This window comes from Mesoplodon mirus (assembly GCF_964341445.2).
Source record: "Mesoplodon mirus genome assembly, chromosome: 5".
Classification (NCBI taxonomy): domain Eukaryota; kingdom Metazoa; phylum Chordata; class Mammalia; order Artiodactyla; family Ziphiidae; genus Mesoplodon; species Mesoplodon mirus.
Genome location: NC_138980.1, coordinates 150,467,845 through 150,485,884, shown reverse-complemented (window position 1 = coordinate 150,485,884; position 18,040 = coordinate 150,467,845). Strand labels below are relative to the sequence as shown.

General features: G+C 43.9%; 1 protein-coding gene across 1 annotated transcript in view; it reads right to left on the bottom strand.

The window, feature by feature from the left end:
- Positions 1 to 3,231: 3,231 nt before the first annotated feature.
- The window catches only part of MROH2B (maestro heat like repeat family member 2B), a 56,486-nt gene continuing 41,677 nt past the window's right edge, over positions 3,232 to 18,040 (bottom strand). Inside the window, 11 exon segments of the mRNA XM_082621764.1 lie at positions 3,232 to 6,631; positions 7,091 to 7,156; positions 8,194 to 8,296; positions 8,969 to 9,103; positions 9,441 to 9,596; positions 13,766 to 13,948; positions 14,200 to 14,346; positions 15,201 to 15,238; positions 15,241 to 15,314; positions 15,716 to 15,856; positions 17,448 to 17,635. Of these exon segments, the coding sequence (XP_082477890.1) occupies positions 6,528 to 6,631; positions 7,091 to 7,156; positions 8,194 to 8,296; positions 8,969 to 9,103; positions 9,441 to 9,596; positions 13,766 to 13,948; positions 14,200 to 14,346; positions 15,201 to 15,238; positions 15,241 to 15,314; positions 15,716 to 15,856; positions 17,448 to 17,635 (1,335 nt within the window). The 3' untranslated portion in view covers positions 3,232 to 6,527.

Here is an 18,040-nt window from a genome sequence, read left to right as displayed (position 1 = left end):
TCTCTCTTCCTTTGTAAGCTAATCATGGTGCTCATCGTGTATCATGGGGCAATAGGTGAACATGGGTGAGAGAAGGCAGTGTAGCAGGAGTAAGGATTATAGGCATTTGCATCACTTCTTCACATAACTTACTTATGCCGTTTGGCCTGCTCAGGCCAATCACATATACATCACTTCTATTCGATGATGGAGTACCTCTGTGCACGCCCAAATTTCTGGCATGGTGGGTCAGATAACACCCTGTTCATGATGGACAGCTCAGCTCACATGGTAACTTGGTGGCCCACAATTAAGTGTTCAGTCTCTACTAAGGCCTAGTAGCAAGCCAAGGGTTGTTTCTTGAAAGAAGAGTATTTATTTGCAGAGGATGGCAGGGCTTGGCTCCAAAATACTAAGGCCTGTTGCAGCACTTTTTTTTTTTTGCTGTGAAGTGAGAGGCCCACTAGACGTTGTGCTTTTCTTGTTTGTAGGAGTGGCAGGATGCAACATCTTATCCTTCACTGTAGATGGGATGTCTCCACATGGCCCCACACCATTGGACCCCTAGAAATTTCACTGAGATACTCTCAGTTTAGTCAGATTTATTTCCCAACCTCTAACATACAAATATCTTATCAATAAGTCTAGAGTAGTTGCTATTTCTTGTTCACTAGGTCCAATCAGCATGTCATCAATGCAGTTGGTTGACATGATATTTCATAGAAGAGAAAGTTGATCTAGATTCCTATGAACTAAGTTATGCCATAAATCTCACTCAAGCATATCACGATATATGATCCTTTTAATATAATGTTGAACTTGATTTGCTAATATATTGCTGAGGACTTTTGCATCTATATTCATCAGGGATATTGGTCTGTAACTTTCCTCTCCTGTAGCATCCTTGTCTGCTTTTGGTATTGGGTTAACGCAGGCCTCATAAAATGAGTTTGGAAGTGTTCTATTTTTTGGAAGCTTTTGAGAAAGATTTGTATTGACTCTCCTTTAAATGTTTGGTAGCATTCACTGGAGAAGACATCTGGCCCTAGACTTTTATTTGTTGGGAGGTTTTTGATTACTGATTCAATCTCCTTACTAGTAATTTACCACCCTGTCATTTCTTTTTATAATATTTCCTGAGTCCAAAAGTCTATCACCTACTGTCTGACTTACCAGTTTATCTACTCTGGTAATTACATGCTAAAATACTAAGTTATTATTTTATTACGTTGTTCAAGAACTTCTTCTGGCTACCCAGTGTCTTCCAGATATAGTGGAACCTGATTTGTCATTCAATATTTGGCCCTTTGCTATTTAGCCATCTTCATCTCTTAGTAACACCTTTCTGCTATTGTCACGGGGCTCCATTCCATCCTCTATGGAAGTTACAGACTGGATAATGGCCCCACAGGCCTGTCTACCTCCATCCACAGGTCTGGCACATTCTCACCATCCCGGCCCTAAGCAGAGTCACTGAGGGCTGGATGTGGGATAATTAATGACTTTCTTATAATTCCACTGGACTCAAGGTAAAGATAAATTTCAACTCCCCCATCTTTCCCAGAAAAATTTTAAAAGTCCTGGTTAAACTCTCCTGCAGACTAATAAGCAATTCTCCAGGTTTCCCATTTTTAAGATTCAGCTTCTTTTTGACCAATGTTCAATTGAGGTGTTAGGGCATTGGTCAATTTAATCCTCAAGATTTACCTCAGAATATTTGGAGGAAGTGGTAGGTAAGGTAGAAGGAAGGATTTCCTGTGTCTTTTGGTGGCTCCCAAATTGAAAAAGAAACTATGAGTCACATATATTTAGAAAATCGTGCTCTCCAAATTTATCTTGCTTTCAGGATAACCACATAATTCAATAAATAAAATCCAGGACAGTGTGTCCAGAAGGAATACAAATAAGTAAGATTGTTTTGTTTTGATAAATAAAGTTTGACAAAGTAGAGGTAAGAAGTAAACGCCATTTCTCAGGTCATGACTTGGTGATTTTTATATGTACACAAACACACGTACATTTTTGTAATGAACCCCACTGTCTTTCCCTCATGTTGCTCCTGACTCTACCTATGTTTTCTACTCTCCCAGTCTTAGGGATACCTGCAGTAAATTAGAAAGAAAGAGAAATTCCAAGAAATGATAATTCCCAGACTGCAGCTATAGAAGATTCCTTGTCAGAGAGTTGCTTTCTGTCAGGGGTGTAGATCAAAGCTCCTGATCAGCTCACGGGATGCTACCATGTGTGACTGACATGCATTCTCTACTTTTATACTTAGGTCATCTGAAGGAGAGTGGCAGGGTTGGGGACTAAATCAAGTGATAATAAAACACTTTTAGAAAATACTTTGCTGCAATCTTGGAGTCTCTTGAGGTCTCCAGAAGAAGTGCCTGGTCTTGATTTTAACTTTTAAAACTATGGTGGTAAGGGGACAATTCCAGTGAAGCAATCCCCCTGGCTTCTTTCTTTGGAAGCTTATTTCTTTCTTCCCATCTGTGATTTTTTATTTTCCTCTTTTCTGGTAAAACTGCCTTCTTAGCAAGGTCAGCCAAGCTAAACGTCCCTGATTTACCAGCAGAACACTGGCTCTTATTGTTGGGTTAAAGGGCAGAGCGCTGAATTGCAAAATAATGTGATTCAGAACGCTTCAAAGTAGCGCTGGCCCATTAAGCAGTCTGTGAACATCGTTCTCTATCCTAAAGTAAACACGAGTTGAAAAACAATTACATGTGCAAATAATAGTGAGGCAAGCAGCAGGAGTAACAATGAAAAACAAATCTGTAATTTCTTCACGAGTTCTTGAACATAATTTTTCTCTAGAACTCTCTTTCCCTAAGACCCTCAGTAAGTCTCTCCGCCCCAAGTAACATGGCTGCGTTTGAACCATAGAGACGAAGCATGGAGGCCAGTGGAGGACTGACAGAAAGAGAGGCATCAAGGGGGGCGGGGGCAACTCTTTGAGAGCGGAAGGTAGTGGTTGGGAGGGATTACGAGAGATAATTGCTGGGGAGAGCAAATAGGTCTAAATTTCCCCTGCGACACAGCCTGACCGTGGCTTATTCTGTATGATAAGACAGCAAGTAAGAAGGCTGCAATGCGGAATTGCAGTCAGAAAGAGGCCGCCAGAGCAGCTGAGCTGGGATCCTCTGACTAGAGGGGCCGCCTTGTCTACATGCTCTCAAGAAGGGCAGCAACGTTTGCCGAGCCAGGAACGTGGCCACGTGGGGTAAGATAATCAGCTGGCTTTATATGCCAGTTGCTGAGTTTATGTTAAAATTTGTGATTCTAATAATAAATGTGTTACTATATCAATATTTACATTGTGTAGTTAACATTTGCTTAAAAATGATTCTGTGCAGGCTTTCTAAGTGCTTTACATGTACATTAATACATTTAATCTTCCCAATAGCACCTTGAGGTAGATAATTATGATCTCAATTTACAGATGTGGAAATTGAAGTACAGAGAGGTAAAATGATTTTCCCAAGTCACACAGCTAGTAAGGGGTGAAGCTGGAATATGATAAAAAGAGACTCGGAAATTCTTGTCAGGGTGAATCCTTCTAAGATTAGGGTTTAGACAAAGATTTAGCAGTGATGCGTGTTTCGTGGGGCCATTGTACCTAATTTCCACCAATCAATGATAAGGAAGGCTCTGCTGGTTGCTAGGATGGATGGAGAGTAATAGTGGGGGTGGATATGTAAAGAAGTATCAGACAAGGTCTTGTGTCAGTGAATTTATACTTTTTGAGAACGTCCTAAGGTTCTGGGTGGCTCAGCCCAAATTCTGTTATGACTCTTTGCCCCATGTTCTGATATCGTCTTGTGCAATACTGTAGCTACTAGCTACATATGGCTACTTAAATTTAAAATTAAAGGCTTAATTCCTCCGATGGACTAGCCACATTTCAAGTGTTCAGTTGCCACACGTGGCTAGTGGCCACCATATTGGCCAGTGCAGATATAGAACATTTCCGTCATTGCAGAAATTTCTATTGGAAATGTCATTTGACTTAACCCGCCAAGGAGGTCAACTAAACCCGCGTCTCTTGCCTTCTTTTTCTTGCTCTGTTTCATATATGTTATGCTTGGGAATAGCTTCTGACTCCATTAAGAATTTAATCAAAGCCATTACCCAGAAAATATACCTATGCAATTATGCACAGAAATTTGCATACGACTTTAAGTGGAATCACAGACTTTCTGTGTAATAGTTATCCACTGGTGCATAGCAAATTACCTTAAAGCTTCGTGCCTTAAGACAACATGGATTTATTATCTCATACAGTTTTGTGGTTCAGGAATTCAGGAGTGGTTTAGCTCAGTGATTCTGGCTCAGGACTCCCGTTAGATTGCACCGGGGTTGCTTGATTTAGCAAATAAAAATATAAGATGCTCAGTTAAAATTGAATTTGAGAAAAATGATAAATAATTCTTTAGTAGAAGTGTGCCCCATGCAATAATCAGGACATACTTTTACTAAAAAAATTACTCATCGTTAACCTGTAATTCAAATTTAATTGGGCAGTCTGTCTTTTATCCCACAGTCCAGTCAGTGTGTCAACTGAGGCTTCAGTCATCTGAAGCTTTACCCGGGGCTCATGGATCCATTTCCAAGATGGCTTATTAACGAGCCTAGTAAGTTAGCTCTGGTTGTTTGCAGGAGGCATCAATTCTTGGCCACATGGACCTTTTTGGGCCGCTTGAGTGTCCTTATGTTGGCAGCTGGCTTCCCCCAGAGTGAGTGATTCAAGACAGTGCAATACGATTTATGACCTTGGCTTGGAAGTCACACTGTTATTTCTGAACTATTGTATTGATTGCACAGGGCATTTCTGTTCACTGTGGGAGGGGGGTACATAGCCATCAGGAGGAAGGAATCATGGAGCCATCTTGGAGGCTGGCTCCATCCTCTGGTATTTCTACACAGATGTCATAGAGTATAAGCTCCATGAGGGTAGAATTTTTCTATTTTTTTCCTCACGATTGTAGCCCCAGTGGTTATAACAGTGCCTTGTAAATTATAGGCAGTCAACAAATATTTGTTAAGTGAATGAACAAATGGGACTCTGGCCTAAAATCTCTGACCTAAAAGATTCCTTTAGTCCTTAAAATGTTTTGTAGAAACAAAAGATGCTTTCCCAAAGAGCTTGGGGATGAAGGGGTTAGAATATAGGTAATAGGGGTTTATAAAGAGGAACATCAGTTTAATAATAAGTTGCTGCTGTTTGAGTAAAGCATCCTAGAACTTGTTTGGAAAACTGGGGATCTTTGAAGAATGCACTAACCATTCTGTCTCTAGACTGCTGTTCTAATCTACAGATCTTGGACTTGAGCTGCAACATTTCCAGCCTCCAGCCAACCCTGCTTACTTCAGACTGGCCTCCACAATCCCAACTGGCCAGAGCCAATTCCTTAATATCCTGTTACTGTTTGTCCTGAATTCAGTGGTTTTTGTATGCTGACAGACTCCTGGTTTTTGTCAAGTCTGAAGTTAAGGGGAGATTCTGTCAGCAGCCAAGGACCTCTCTGTTCGGTCCTGAACAGGTTTTTTCCTCCAATTGCATGGCTTGTCCCTATACTTGTGCTACTAAATGTATAAAGGTATACAGTTATGCCACCCCTTAGATTTTCTCTAATTATTTAATGTGCAATGTTAAATACATTGCACCCTTAAAGCTGTCTGTCCATTTATCTTTATTTCAAAAATCTGAACAAAGGGCCAGCATATACTTGAGCTCAGTGTTTGAAATTTAAATGTCAATAAGATAAAAATAATAGCAAAAAAATAATGTTGCTCATGAATGATCCTGATAGCGGTGGTGTTAAATGAGTCCCAGGCTCTGTGTTAGAAACTTCTTTGTCTGTACATGATTTCCCGTATGTAGCCTTTCAGGTGTGCATTGTGAAAAAAGAGTGAAGAGTTATTATTCAGATGCTACGAAGGTTAACACATGCGCACCCGCATACACACAGTTCAAAGGGATCCATGTTCTAGGATAAAAATGGAAAGGAAACTATGAGATTTAATAGAATGTCAGAAAGGGGCTTTTGTAGAAAAGTACCTGACACAGTCTCGACACATAAATTACAGCTTAAGAACAGGCAGGTTAAAGTTTGTCGTAAGACTGTTCTTTAGAGAGAAAAGAGTGTGAGTAGTAGGCCAAAGCTGGCAAAGACGTGAGACAAAAGGGCTCCGTGTGGAAGATAGCAGTGGTTCTCTTCTTAATGGTGGCAGAATTGTTTCATGTTCTGTCATTTTTTGATACCTGCTGGGATGTAAGCTTCCCAAGATAGAGGGCTGTCCTATGCAAAGCCATGGGGCTGTCACCGCTCAAATCACAAGTTATTCCTCAAGTGAATTGGTGGGCGTGCTTTTTGCTAACAGAAGGCACCAGGGAGAGCCTGGAGGGTAAGGAAGATACCACCAGTTCAACATCCCCACACTAGGTGCCATCTTTTTCCTCAAGATGTTGCAAGTCTGTGAGTTATGAGGATGAAGACAGGAGTCAGTTGTAGAAAAGGCCTAGCAGTTTATTTCCTGATAGTTTATGGATGGATGCTCATCTCTTTGCACCTTCTTAGGAGGGTCTGCAAGGCAGCTTCGGCTGCTCTCTGGACACTCGCAGGGGTCTTGTCGAGTGCTTGGAGCCCTGAAATGGAGAGAATAGCAATGTCCAGTGAATGAAGAAAGCCAAGGCCCAAGCTGTGCAGCACAGAAAGGCTCCCACTGAGGGTCAGTGCTGGGTGGGGCTCAGGCCCCCATGCTCACGTTTTACCCCAAGAGGTAGGATTTGGATCCACAAATTGAGCATCTGTTTTAACACTGAAATAAGGGAAGAGAAGATCCTGACCTTGTGAGCAGTAGGTTTATAAACAATTGGAAAATCGAAGTCTGTTGGGAATGATGCCTGCAGTGGGATGGAGCTGGGGGTCACCTTACACTCTGGAGAAATTCCAGTATCTAGGGAGTATCAGAGACGATTGATAACGGGGTGCACTACGATTTTACACTACGATTTTACGGCTGACATGGGACTTGGAGCAGCATTCGTTTCTCTTTCTCTAAGGATGTAACAGTGCTCTGGGCAGAAACTAGGACTGGTACTCACGTGTGGTCAGCTGTTCTCTGTCTATTAACTCCACATATTGGTAGGTCAAATTGAGAACAACGGTGTCTAAAATCAACAGGAGAGAAAGTTACTGATTTCACTGTAGAGGAACAGGCCATGGAAAGCAGGTCGGGGCACACTCTGCACCTGGTAAGAAGTTAAGTGATCTAGCTAGTGAATGCACAAGCTATAGACTCCCTTTGCACCCCCAGGATGATGTGAGGGTGATGTCTATGGGGTCTTGAGTGCCACGTCTGGAAGTGGTCACTCACCCCCCATGTATTTGGGAAAGCTCACACCGTGTCCTCCAGGGGGCGCCAGTTGTCAGGGTTTCAAACGTGAGTAAGCTATGGTCCCTGTCTTCCAAAAAGTTACAATGTGGTTAGGGGGATCCTCTACATGATCCAGTAAGGAATCCTTAGGTTTTAACTCAATCGTAAATGTGGCCAACCAAGTGGGCCTATTTGCTGGGGGCTGGATTAGTTGGAACGCGTTTCATGATAAGACTTAGAATTTCCTAACAGAAGGATCCTCAGAGATTCACTTACTTTCCTCTTTTATTTTATAGATCAGACAAAGAGGCAGCACAGAGAAATTAAGTGCCTTGTCCAGAATCACACAGCAGAGCCAAGGTCCGCTGGTCCCCCGCCCACACACTTTGCACTAGTATCACATCGCTGCTAAAGCTCTCAGCTCGAACTGAGCGTAGAAGGTTGACTGTGGTTTATATTAAAGGATGATGCAAAGGAAAACACTTAGGCAGGGGCAGCAGGCTTGGATCAAAGACTTGGGGAAAAGAAGGAGCAATGACTTGGAACCAGAAGAAGCATGAAGGACCCAGTAGGGAGAATGGTCTGATGGAAAGAAAGTGAGTGTTGGCAATTCAGAAGCTGTTACTGTAAGTTTGCAAAGAGAACAGGTTCTTTTGAGGGAAGATGTTGTAAGACGTCAAATGGATTCTTTCTGGCTTTCCTGTTTTTCTTTTTTTTTTTTTTTTGGTCTTCCCAGTCATATCGGCATTCATGCTGGGGTAGCTTCCAGGCAAAGCAAAACTGGATGGCAAAGAGCAGACCTGTGAGTGGAGAGCGTGGACATGCCCTCACCTGTGAGTTTGGTGGCCGCACTTCTGATCAGCTCCCAGCTGCTGCTGAAGAAGGTGAATGAGTGTGTGTGGAGGATCCACAGGATTTCTTGGGTTTTCTTTGCCTGGAAGAGATGTGTGTTACAAAGAGGGCAACTGAAAGGGGGAGGGGGTAGGGGAGGGAAGGACTGGAAGTTTGGGGTAGCTGATGCAAACTATTATATATAGGATGGATAAACAACAAGGTCCTACTGTATAGCACAGGGAACTGTATTCCATATCCTGTGATAAACCATAATAGAAAAGAATATGGAGAGAATATATATATGTATAATTGAGTCACTGCTGTACAGCAGAAATTAACACAATATTGTAACGTATAGTTGTCTACTTCAATAAAATTAAGAAAAAAAAAGAGGACAACTGAGAAGCGACACTTTATGAAACTCAGCATCCTATAGGCCCTTAGAAGGGACATCTAAAGGAGTGAGCACGCATACAGCCATTAATTGTTCTGTTGGAAGGTGTGTTACAGCTAGTTCATTCTAAATTTAGTCAGGGTGGCACTGGGGCTTATAGGGCTAATCAACAGATGAGTTTCAGGAATTGAGAACAGATCCCAGTTGGGACTTGGGGACAGAGCAGAAGGTGATATGACAGGATACCCAGAATCACTGCTGTCCTTCCCAGATGGTTCCGGCTTTGGCTAGGATTCCTTGCTATGCTCTTTGCCTTCTGGGATTTGCCTGGACTCTTGGCCTGCATTTTTTTGGAAGCAGCACCTACTGCACACTCACCAGGTTCGCACAGAACTGCCTGTAGAAATCCCTGGCCCTTGGTAGATCCTGACCATTAGGGAGATGATCTAATACCCCATAGAGTTCCTGGAGGCCCAGAAAAGGAATGCAGATGATCAGGACATCACGGCAAGCCTGAAAAACAGAGTTTCTTGCATCACAGTCCATAATGTTGGCTCCCCTTCCAGATGGGAAGACACACTGACTGGTTGTGGGTTGGGAAAGGAGCAGTAAAAGGCAGTGATGTGAGGGCTTTACAGTCAGTGCTGCCACCTTCCCAGTTTCAAAGATGGAAGTGCAAACTCGGGAAGTGATGGCAGAAAAGCACCCAGGATGGGAAAATTGGTTTTCAGGTTCATTTGCGAGTGGTGCCTTCAGACCTGGCTTCCGGTCCAGCTAGACCAGGCTTCCCGGCACCCTCTCGGCCATGGGGAGAGGAGGAGGTGCAGGTGTCTGTGCAAGGGCCACTTACAGTTCTCATCTTGGGATTGGGATCCCAGAGGTGGAGAAGGAATGAAATCATGCTCTTTTTTATTTCTTCAGCAAAAAAAATCTTCCACCTTCTTCCTGTTAGGGATGCCAGATTCTCAAATAAGAGGACGGCAGTCAGCCTCACATCATCCTGCTCCTGTGGTGACAGATACATGTTGTGGGTGAGTCCTCCACATAGGCCATTCCCAGCTGGTACCCCTACCCTGCCCGCCCTTTCCCACTTCCGTAAAGGCAGGCTGGAGCCCTGGCGCGCCTTTGGCATAGCCCCTGGGTGTCCCAAGAATGCCTTTCGTTTCCCAGCAGCTCTCTACCCACACGACATGAATTTGGAGCTGGAGACTTCGTTTCTGACTCTGATGAGCTAGTGGGGAAATGTGACCACAGGAGTAATAAACAGGGAGAAACAGGGAGTACTGGCAGCACAAGGCCGGGGAGGGCGCTTGTTTGTCCTGTACTTTGTACAAATTGGCCTGATTGCGCCATTAGCCTGGAGTTATGGGGCCTCTGATCTAAATTGCCCAAGGCTGAAGACTCTTCTCCAAGATCCCAAATACTTTCCAAAGGGATTACAGGAAGCTCAGAAATTTGGGCCTTGTGTCTCAGAGAGAGAGAGCAGATAAACAAGTGCTTAGCCCTACTCTTGTATGTGAAGTTATGGAACTGCCTTGCTTTTTGTCCAAGAGGGTGGGCAGTGCTTTTTAGTAAAAGATGAAGGATGTATGCGATCTGAAGAGAAACCAGAGTATGGCAATGCTTTTTAGAGCCAAAGGGTAAGGTGGTGGAGAAAGATGGCCTTCTGTTATGTCAGACACTTTGTTGATATGATTCAGAGTTCTGGTGAATTTTCTGGAAGTATTCTTTTTTTGGGGGGGGGTATCTAGAAAACTAGTTTAAAATACCCATAGAAAGGCATAGGGATGAGAGGAAAAGCCATTTTGAGTATCAGAATATAATTTATTTATTTAAAAAATTAAAAAAAAATTTTGGCTGTGCCTCGTGGCATGCAGGATCTTAGTTCTCTGACCAGGGATTGAACCCATGCCCACTGCAGTGGAAGTGCAGAGCCCTAACCACTGGACCACCAGGGAATTCCCCAGAATATTATTTAGATTAGCAACAAACAAGGGCCAATAAAAAAGCACTCCTATGAATATGACGGGGAGAAGATAGAGGAGTTTATTTTGATGGCAAAATAAAATGTCTGAGAAGTGGGCACATACACAAAAATGCCATGAAAAAGGAAGTTAACAAAGATCTTCCATAAAAAAATAAAGATGGGTTGTTAGGAAAAGGCTAGAAAAGTTAATTGAGTAACATGAGGTGTGACCTCATAGAAGGGAAATATAAGTAGAACCGTTCTTTAAATGTACTAGGAGTAAGGTCAAGGTATATTTTTTAAGGATCTCTTTTTAGAAAAAGAAAACAAACCAGTAACAAAGTATCTAAAAGGTAGAGAGGTATTTACTTAAGAGTCCTCTGAATTTTCTAAAATCAAAGACCTAATGTTAGGTCAAGGGAGAATCAACCAATTGGGATGATGAAAAAACAGAAAAGAGAAGGGGTAAAGTGTTTTGGGTGCTGGGAGAGAGATTAAAGTATTACTCAGGTGCCAGCATGGGAAATAGCAGTGAGCAGGTCCTGGAGCATGGGACAGCAGCCATATTTTCTGTTGTACCACTTTTTCAAAGTGTAGCCATATTTTTAGATTTTCAAGAAAGTACTTAAATATCGAAGAGAAGAAAGGGAAAACTTAGAGATTACAGAATTGTATGCTTAATCTACAGAAAAATATAGGGGCAAAGTATCATAGTTGAATATATTTGCAGAAAGTGCGTTATAGGACTGTAAATAGCATGTCATGACTAAGACTCAATTTTTGTCAAACTTTACGTTTATGCAAATGTGATGAAATTGATACCTATTAGGAATGTGAAAGGTCTAACCTAACAACCAGATAGACTTTAGTTATTTTTTTTTTCTTATGCATTAAGACTGAGAAATATTCTCTTGACTGCAAAACTTGTAGATGGACTTGTGATTATTGGAGGCTCAGATCCAAGAGAGTTACTATCATTGGATCAACAACAGTCCAGGGAAACCTAACAGGTAGGGCTCTGTAGGGCTGACTTTAACCCTTTGTTGTTAAAGATTGTCATCAATTATTTGTTTCATGAAAAAAAGAACATCTTCATTATTTTACAGAAGATACTAAATTGAGTGAGAGCCCAGTAAGTAATTTTGGGGACAAGATGAGAATTAAAAGTAAATATTGGTACACTGGAGTAAATAGTTGGAAACCAGCAGAAAGCTGCTCTCAAAGGCCAGGTTTAGGCTAGTACACAAACAAGAGAAACTGAAAAATACAACACTGGAGGACGATTGACTGAGGGCATGTGTTGCAGACTGCAGTCTGGAGGTTGGTGTAGTTAATAAATTGCTAAAGAGTCAGGAAGAAAGGGCAAGATTAAAAAAATTTGGAGTGAATAAATAGGAAAGGATTGGATTTGAGAGGCAACTTTTCTTTAGATTCTATTCAATATTTCTCAGCTCTCATTTAGGGATACAACACAGTCACTGGCTTGTAAAATATTTAAGGAGCTGAAAAATTAAGTTTATGGTAAATAATGAAGGAAATAAGGACTTTTCAGTCTGGAGACTATCAGGTGAATAGGTAATTTAATAAAGCCTTAATGTTTAAGAAGGATGCATTGGAGGAGGCAGCCAGAAATTTCCATCTCCTCTGACCACATAACAGGAGCAGGCAGGTTTAGATCACAAAAAGTAGGCTTCAGTTAGATATGAAATAGATTTTTACATTGATGTCAGTGAATAAACCAAGATTTTTACATTGATGTCAGTGAATAAACCAAAACGAAATAATAAAATCTGGTTTCCCAGAAGGTATAAAGAAAAATGACCTTCCTTTGCCTAGGATTGTGTTGACTGACTTTTTTTTTTTTTGCGGTACGCGGGCTTCTCACTGCTGTGGCCTCTCCCGTTGTGGAGCACAGGCTCCGAACGCGCAGGCTCAGCGGCCATGGCTCACGGGCCCAGCCGCTCTGTGGCATGTGGGATCTTCCCGGACCGGGGCACGAACCTGTGTCCCCTGCATCGGCAGGTGGACTCTCAACCACTGCGCCACCAGGGAAGCCCGACTGATCTTTTTTGAAATGAGGGCTATAAACCATGTCAGGGGTTGACAAAATTTTTCTGTAAAAGACCAAACAGTGAATAATTTAGACTTTGCGGGCCACACGGTTTCTGTAACAACTAATCAGCTCTGCGGGATGAAGTGTGAAAGCTGCCATAGATAATACGTAACCAATGAGCATGGCTGTGTTCCAATAACACTTCATTTACAAAAAGATGCTCTGGGTCGAATTTGACCGATGAGCCATGGGGCAGTTACTGACTCCTGGATGAAATGAATCGCGCAAGCATTTTGAGTCTGTGAAATCTTGCACGTGGAAAAGGTAGTGTTGGAGGCAATAACATCTAGCCCTGTAGGGAGTACTGTCATAAGCTGTGTGCCCCCAACAGCAGACTTTCTTTTTCATTTTTTTGAATTTTTGAACTTTATTAATTTTTTATACAGCAGCTTATTAGTTCTCTATTTTATACATATTAGTGTATATATGTCCATCCCAATCTCCCAGTTCATCCCCCCCCCCACCCCCTGTTTCCCCCCTTGGTGTCCATCATTTGTTCTCTACATCTGTGTCTCTATTTTTACCCTGCAAACCGGTTCATCCCAACAGCAGACTTTGAGATGGGGATTTAGGTGTAAGTCACTTATCTGGGAGGTGGGCCCAGGAAGCATGATAGGCAAGAGAGGAGAGCTACAAAAGGGAACATTAGTGAGTGTGGTACCCTTATGGGCAAGTGGAGCACCGTCCTTCTGAGGGGTGAGGAAGCCAGGGAGTTTATCTACAAACTCTCTTTTCTTGTTGTTTGAGGGTCCTTTCCCAACACATCTGGCCCACCTTGCTCAAACCAGTCATGATTCATGGGCCAGAGAATACCCTCAGGCAGACACACAGGAAGCCAACAGGCTGCACAGGAATTGAACAGGTGGCTTCTGGGGCAGGTGATCTCCAGGGCAGGTGATCTCTAGGGCAGGTGACCTCTGGGGCAGGTGATCCCTGGGATAGGTGACCTCTGGGGCAGGTGATCTCTAGGGCAGGCCAAGGCATGCAAATGAACACCAAACTGGTCTGCCACAAGCACTACCTGAACCTCTTTCTGCTACAAGCACTACCTGAACTCACTTCTGGGGAGGGAAGATTCCTAAACAGGCTCACTTACGTCTTCAAAGAAGGTTCTTGTTTGCAGCACTATTTCTTTGAAGTAGAAGCTTACATCTCGGTCTGTGAGCAGCTCCAGGATCTTTTTTAGAGCCTTCAAGCTTTCACAGACCACCTCGGTGCGGGCTAGGTGATAGAGGCCTCTGATGATAGATTCTAACATTATCTGCTTGTGCTTCTTTACCTATTTTGAAATAAGGTCTCTTAATCTTGAAAATTGTTCTATGTATATCTGGAATAGGGTAGGAGACCCCAGACAAGGGGATTGACATTCTCTTAGGGTCACGTGTCCTTCAACCCAAGAGCCACCACTTCAGCAACTTATTTGGATTTTCACTTAATTTCTATGCAACCACCGGGTGTGGGTTAGTAAATAGTTATTTTAAAACTCTACTTGGATGAACTATTTTGTGTCCCCGCCCAAACTCCTTTTACCTTGTGAGGGGCTCTAGAAGCGGTATTACCGAGCCCTCGGATGGCCATTTGCCTCAGAATGGCGTTGGAGTCCCAGGCACTCTGATCCATCAAGATCAGCACATCCCGTAGATTCCCATGCTTCCAAAGGATTGGCTCCTTCATGAGCTGAAAGTGACACACTTCTCCCCTTTAGTTCAGGGAAGGGCCTCCCTTCAGGAGAGTTCCAAAGGCATTATAGCTATGATTAAAGAGTAGGGCCCCAGCTGCTTGTGGGGCAGAGGAGGGAGCCCTCGGGTGAATTCAAATGTCTGGCAGGGGGCTTCCCTGGTGGTGCAGTGGTTGAGAGTCCGCCTGCCGATGCAGGGGACACGGATTCGTGCCCCGGTCCAGGAAGATCCCACATGCTGCGGAGCGGCTGGGCCCGCGAGCCATGGCCGCTGAGCCTGCACATCCGGAGCCTGTGCTTTGCAACGGGAGAGGCCACAACAGTGAGAGGCCCATGCACCGGAAAAAAAAAAAAAAAAAAGTCTGGCAGGAACTAAGCTCTAGAAGTGAGCACCCCACAGATCAAGGTTATGTGGTGATGAGAACCAAAACACCTAGTTAAGAAGGTATTTCTAATCTAAATGGAAACATGGAGCAGGGAAAACAGGAGTTACTGACAATTTCCTTCTTTGCATTGGCTGGGTCAGCCTTTATCCCAGAGTTTGAAAGGACCATAATATATTTGTTGGTTGCATTTTGTTTTGTCCCTTCTGGGTTGATTCTCTACCCCTCTCTGTCTTGGGAGTTGATGTCTGCAGACCAGAGGGCAGGAAGAGGATGAGGCTGGGTTCTTTTTCCTCTCTCTTTCTCCCTCTCTTTGCTCGGGTACTGTGTCTCTGGCAATAGCTGGATCTCTCCATTGCCAAAGATGCCAGAAAGGGTCCCTCTTCCGTGGCTCAAATTCCCACTGAACTCCTGAGAGAAATACCCCACTGGGACCCAGTGAGCCTGCTGGGATGGCTGTGCTCCCTTGCCTCAGAGAAGAAAGCTGTGCCCGTTACCCGGTAGTTCCCGAGGAGGAGGTCAGGGATGGGAAGAGTTGTTCCGTGATGTCCGGAATGACTCTGTGCTGCCATGCTGCCACGCTCCTAGAAAACCAAGGCTCCCATTGCAGCAGAGGCTTTTTTCTTTCTAAACAGTGGAAGACACTTTAGTCTATTTCTCTATCAGGAAACTAAATTATCCAAAAAGGAATGTTAAAAAGGAAAGAGCACCAAGGCTTAACTTTATAATAGCCTATCCAAGTGCCCGACTGAAGTGTAGTTTGCCTAAAAGTGTTCATTGTATCACTATTTTCTGCAGGGTTGGTGAGTTTGGGGCTGATCCTACTGTCTCTTCCCAACCCCTTTGCTCTTTCTTCCCTGTTTTTTTTTCCTGGACTCTAAGTCCTTACTGAATCAGTTGCTGTCAGTGAAGTTGCCTGCATTGCATTTTTACTTTGTCTTCAGTTTTTTCCTTCATATCCAGTTCTGGAATATCTGCACATTACCTGGCCAGTGCACAGACTCCTATGTGGTGCATACTGGGACTGCTGAGGAGGGTCCACATGTTGTCCCCCTCGTCAGATTCTTTGGCCAGCCCTTCTTTCATGGCCTGGGCCTGCACACACTTGAGAGTTGTAGTCGAGAGCCTGAAGGAGACAATTGGCATCACAAAAGTAAGTCAGTACCATGCAAGGAATTGTGAATCCCCAAGTCCTTAATAAATATCATCAAGCTGTCTGTATTCTGTATTTTCACTTATTCTATCTTGGGGCTCTATATCGATATGTGTGGATCTGGTTACTTGTAAACACTGTATTCTACAGAATAAATATAGCACATTATGTTTCTTTTTTAAAACAATGTTCCCTACAGCGCTGCCTCACTCCTGGATGAATGGAGGTTGTTTCACTTGTTCTAAAACAAAACAGCACCTTGGAAATCAGGATGCATCTCGCAATGGATAGTGCGTTGCAGTTGTTGGCCAGACGGTAGTTGTGATGCAGTTGCTATTGCCTGTGTATACACTGCGTGTACATGCGTGGATTGAGCTATGGCTCTTCGAGCCGTGGGCATTTCAGTAAAGTTACATGTACTATTGGAACTACATGTGCTGAGCCTAACTGCTATTTAAAATGTCTTTAAAAGGGTTGATTTGACATCGGAACAAAAAGCTAGTGCAGGGGCTTCCCTGCTGGTGCGGTGGTGGGGAGTCTGCCTGCTAATGCAGGGGACACAGGTTCGAGCCCTGGTCTGAGAGGATCCCACATGCCGCGGAGCAACTAGGCCCGTGAGCCACAACTGCTGAGCCTGCGCGTCTGGAGCCCGTGCTCCGCAACAAGAGAGGCCGCGATAGTGAGAGGCCCGCGCACCGCGATGAGGAGTGGCCCCCACTTGCCACAACTAGAGAAAGCCCTCGCACAGAAACTAAGACCCAACACAGCAAAAATAAATTAATTGATTAATAATAAAAAAGTTAATGCAAAAGAGCAGGAAAGCAGAGCAGTGTGATAAAGGATAAAAATCTATACCTGATAATCCTCAAAGAGCTTTTTGGATTGATATAAAATGCAAATTTAATAGTATAAGAAAGCACTGGGGCTTCCCTGGTGGCGCAGTGGTTGAGAATCCGCCTGCCGATGCAGGGGAACGGGTTTGTGCCCCGGTCCGCGAAGATCCCACATGCCACGGAGCAGCTAGGCCCGTGAGCCATGGCCGCTGAGCCTGCGCGTCCGGAGCCTGTGCTCCACAACGGGAGAGGCCACAACAGTGAGAGGCCCGCGTACCGCAAGAAAAAAAACAAAAACAAACAAAAAAAAACACTGATTCCTGACTTAATTGGGACTCTTTTTTTTTTTTTTTTTTCTTTCTCAATGTTACGGGAAATAATGTTGCTTCCTTCAACTGGAGAAGTCTTAGATTTGAGGAAATGTGGTATTTATTTTTATTTTATATTCTTTCCTTGGTGTCCTTGAAAATCACAGAATTCCAACTTTCCTTGAAAGGTCTCAATGAAAGCAAACAAAGGAAGTGGATTGGGCCCTCTAGGGAAGAGGACATAACTGCTTATTCATTATATGACCGTTCTGGGCAACTATGCCGGGTACCCAGGGAAGAAGAGCTATGAGGCTCAAGGATGGAGGGGCCTCGTTTCTTCACGGGTAGTTGAGGCCATGCCAGCCCCGTCTGGAGTCTGGGGTCAGGACTGCTCTGGAAGTCCCTCTCCGCCTGGCTGTTTACCTGCAGGGGTCTGCGATCTGCTGGCACTCCCCATGCTGCATCACCCGCCGGCGGCGGTTTAGGGTCGACGTGGGCATCTTCTGGCCCAGTGTGCAGCTGACCAGCTTCAGGAAAAGGGTGAGCATCTTTGGGTACAGGCCTGCGACAGGGGTGCCTATCGACACCACTTCATAAATTGCACAGGCCACCTGAGGGGAGAAAGGACCCTGTGGTCAGGCAGGGCTGATCTTCCAGTTTGTTTTCTCTACGAAGGATTGCTTTCCAGGTTGACCACACTTGTGGTAAAAGCACATAGAAAAGGGAAGGTTTATTTGTCTGGAAACTTCTTAACTCCTGCTGTGTTTCCCTCTCAGGGCTGCCATGTGGGGCGACTCCGAACTCCAGGGGGCACCAGTATTGGGGTCTTTCAATAACAAGTGGATATCTTGAAGACTAATTTGGAAATACAGAGACACGGATTTTCTTTGGGCTGATGAGAAATTTCCTTCTAAACATGATCAACTGCAGACAAAGTCACTGCCATATTTGTCCAGCATAAACTGGAATTGAGTTAAACCCGGGGTATGAGAGGGGAGGAAGTGCGATTAATGCTA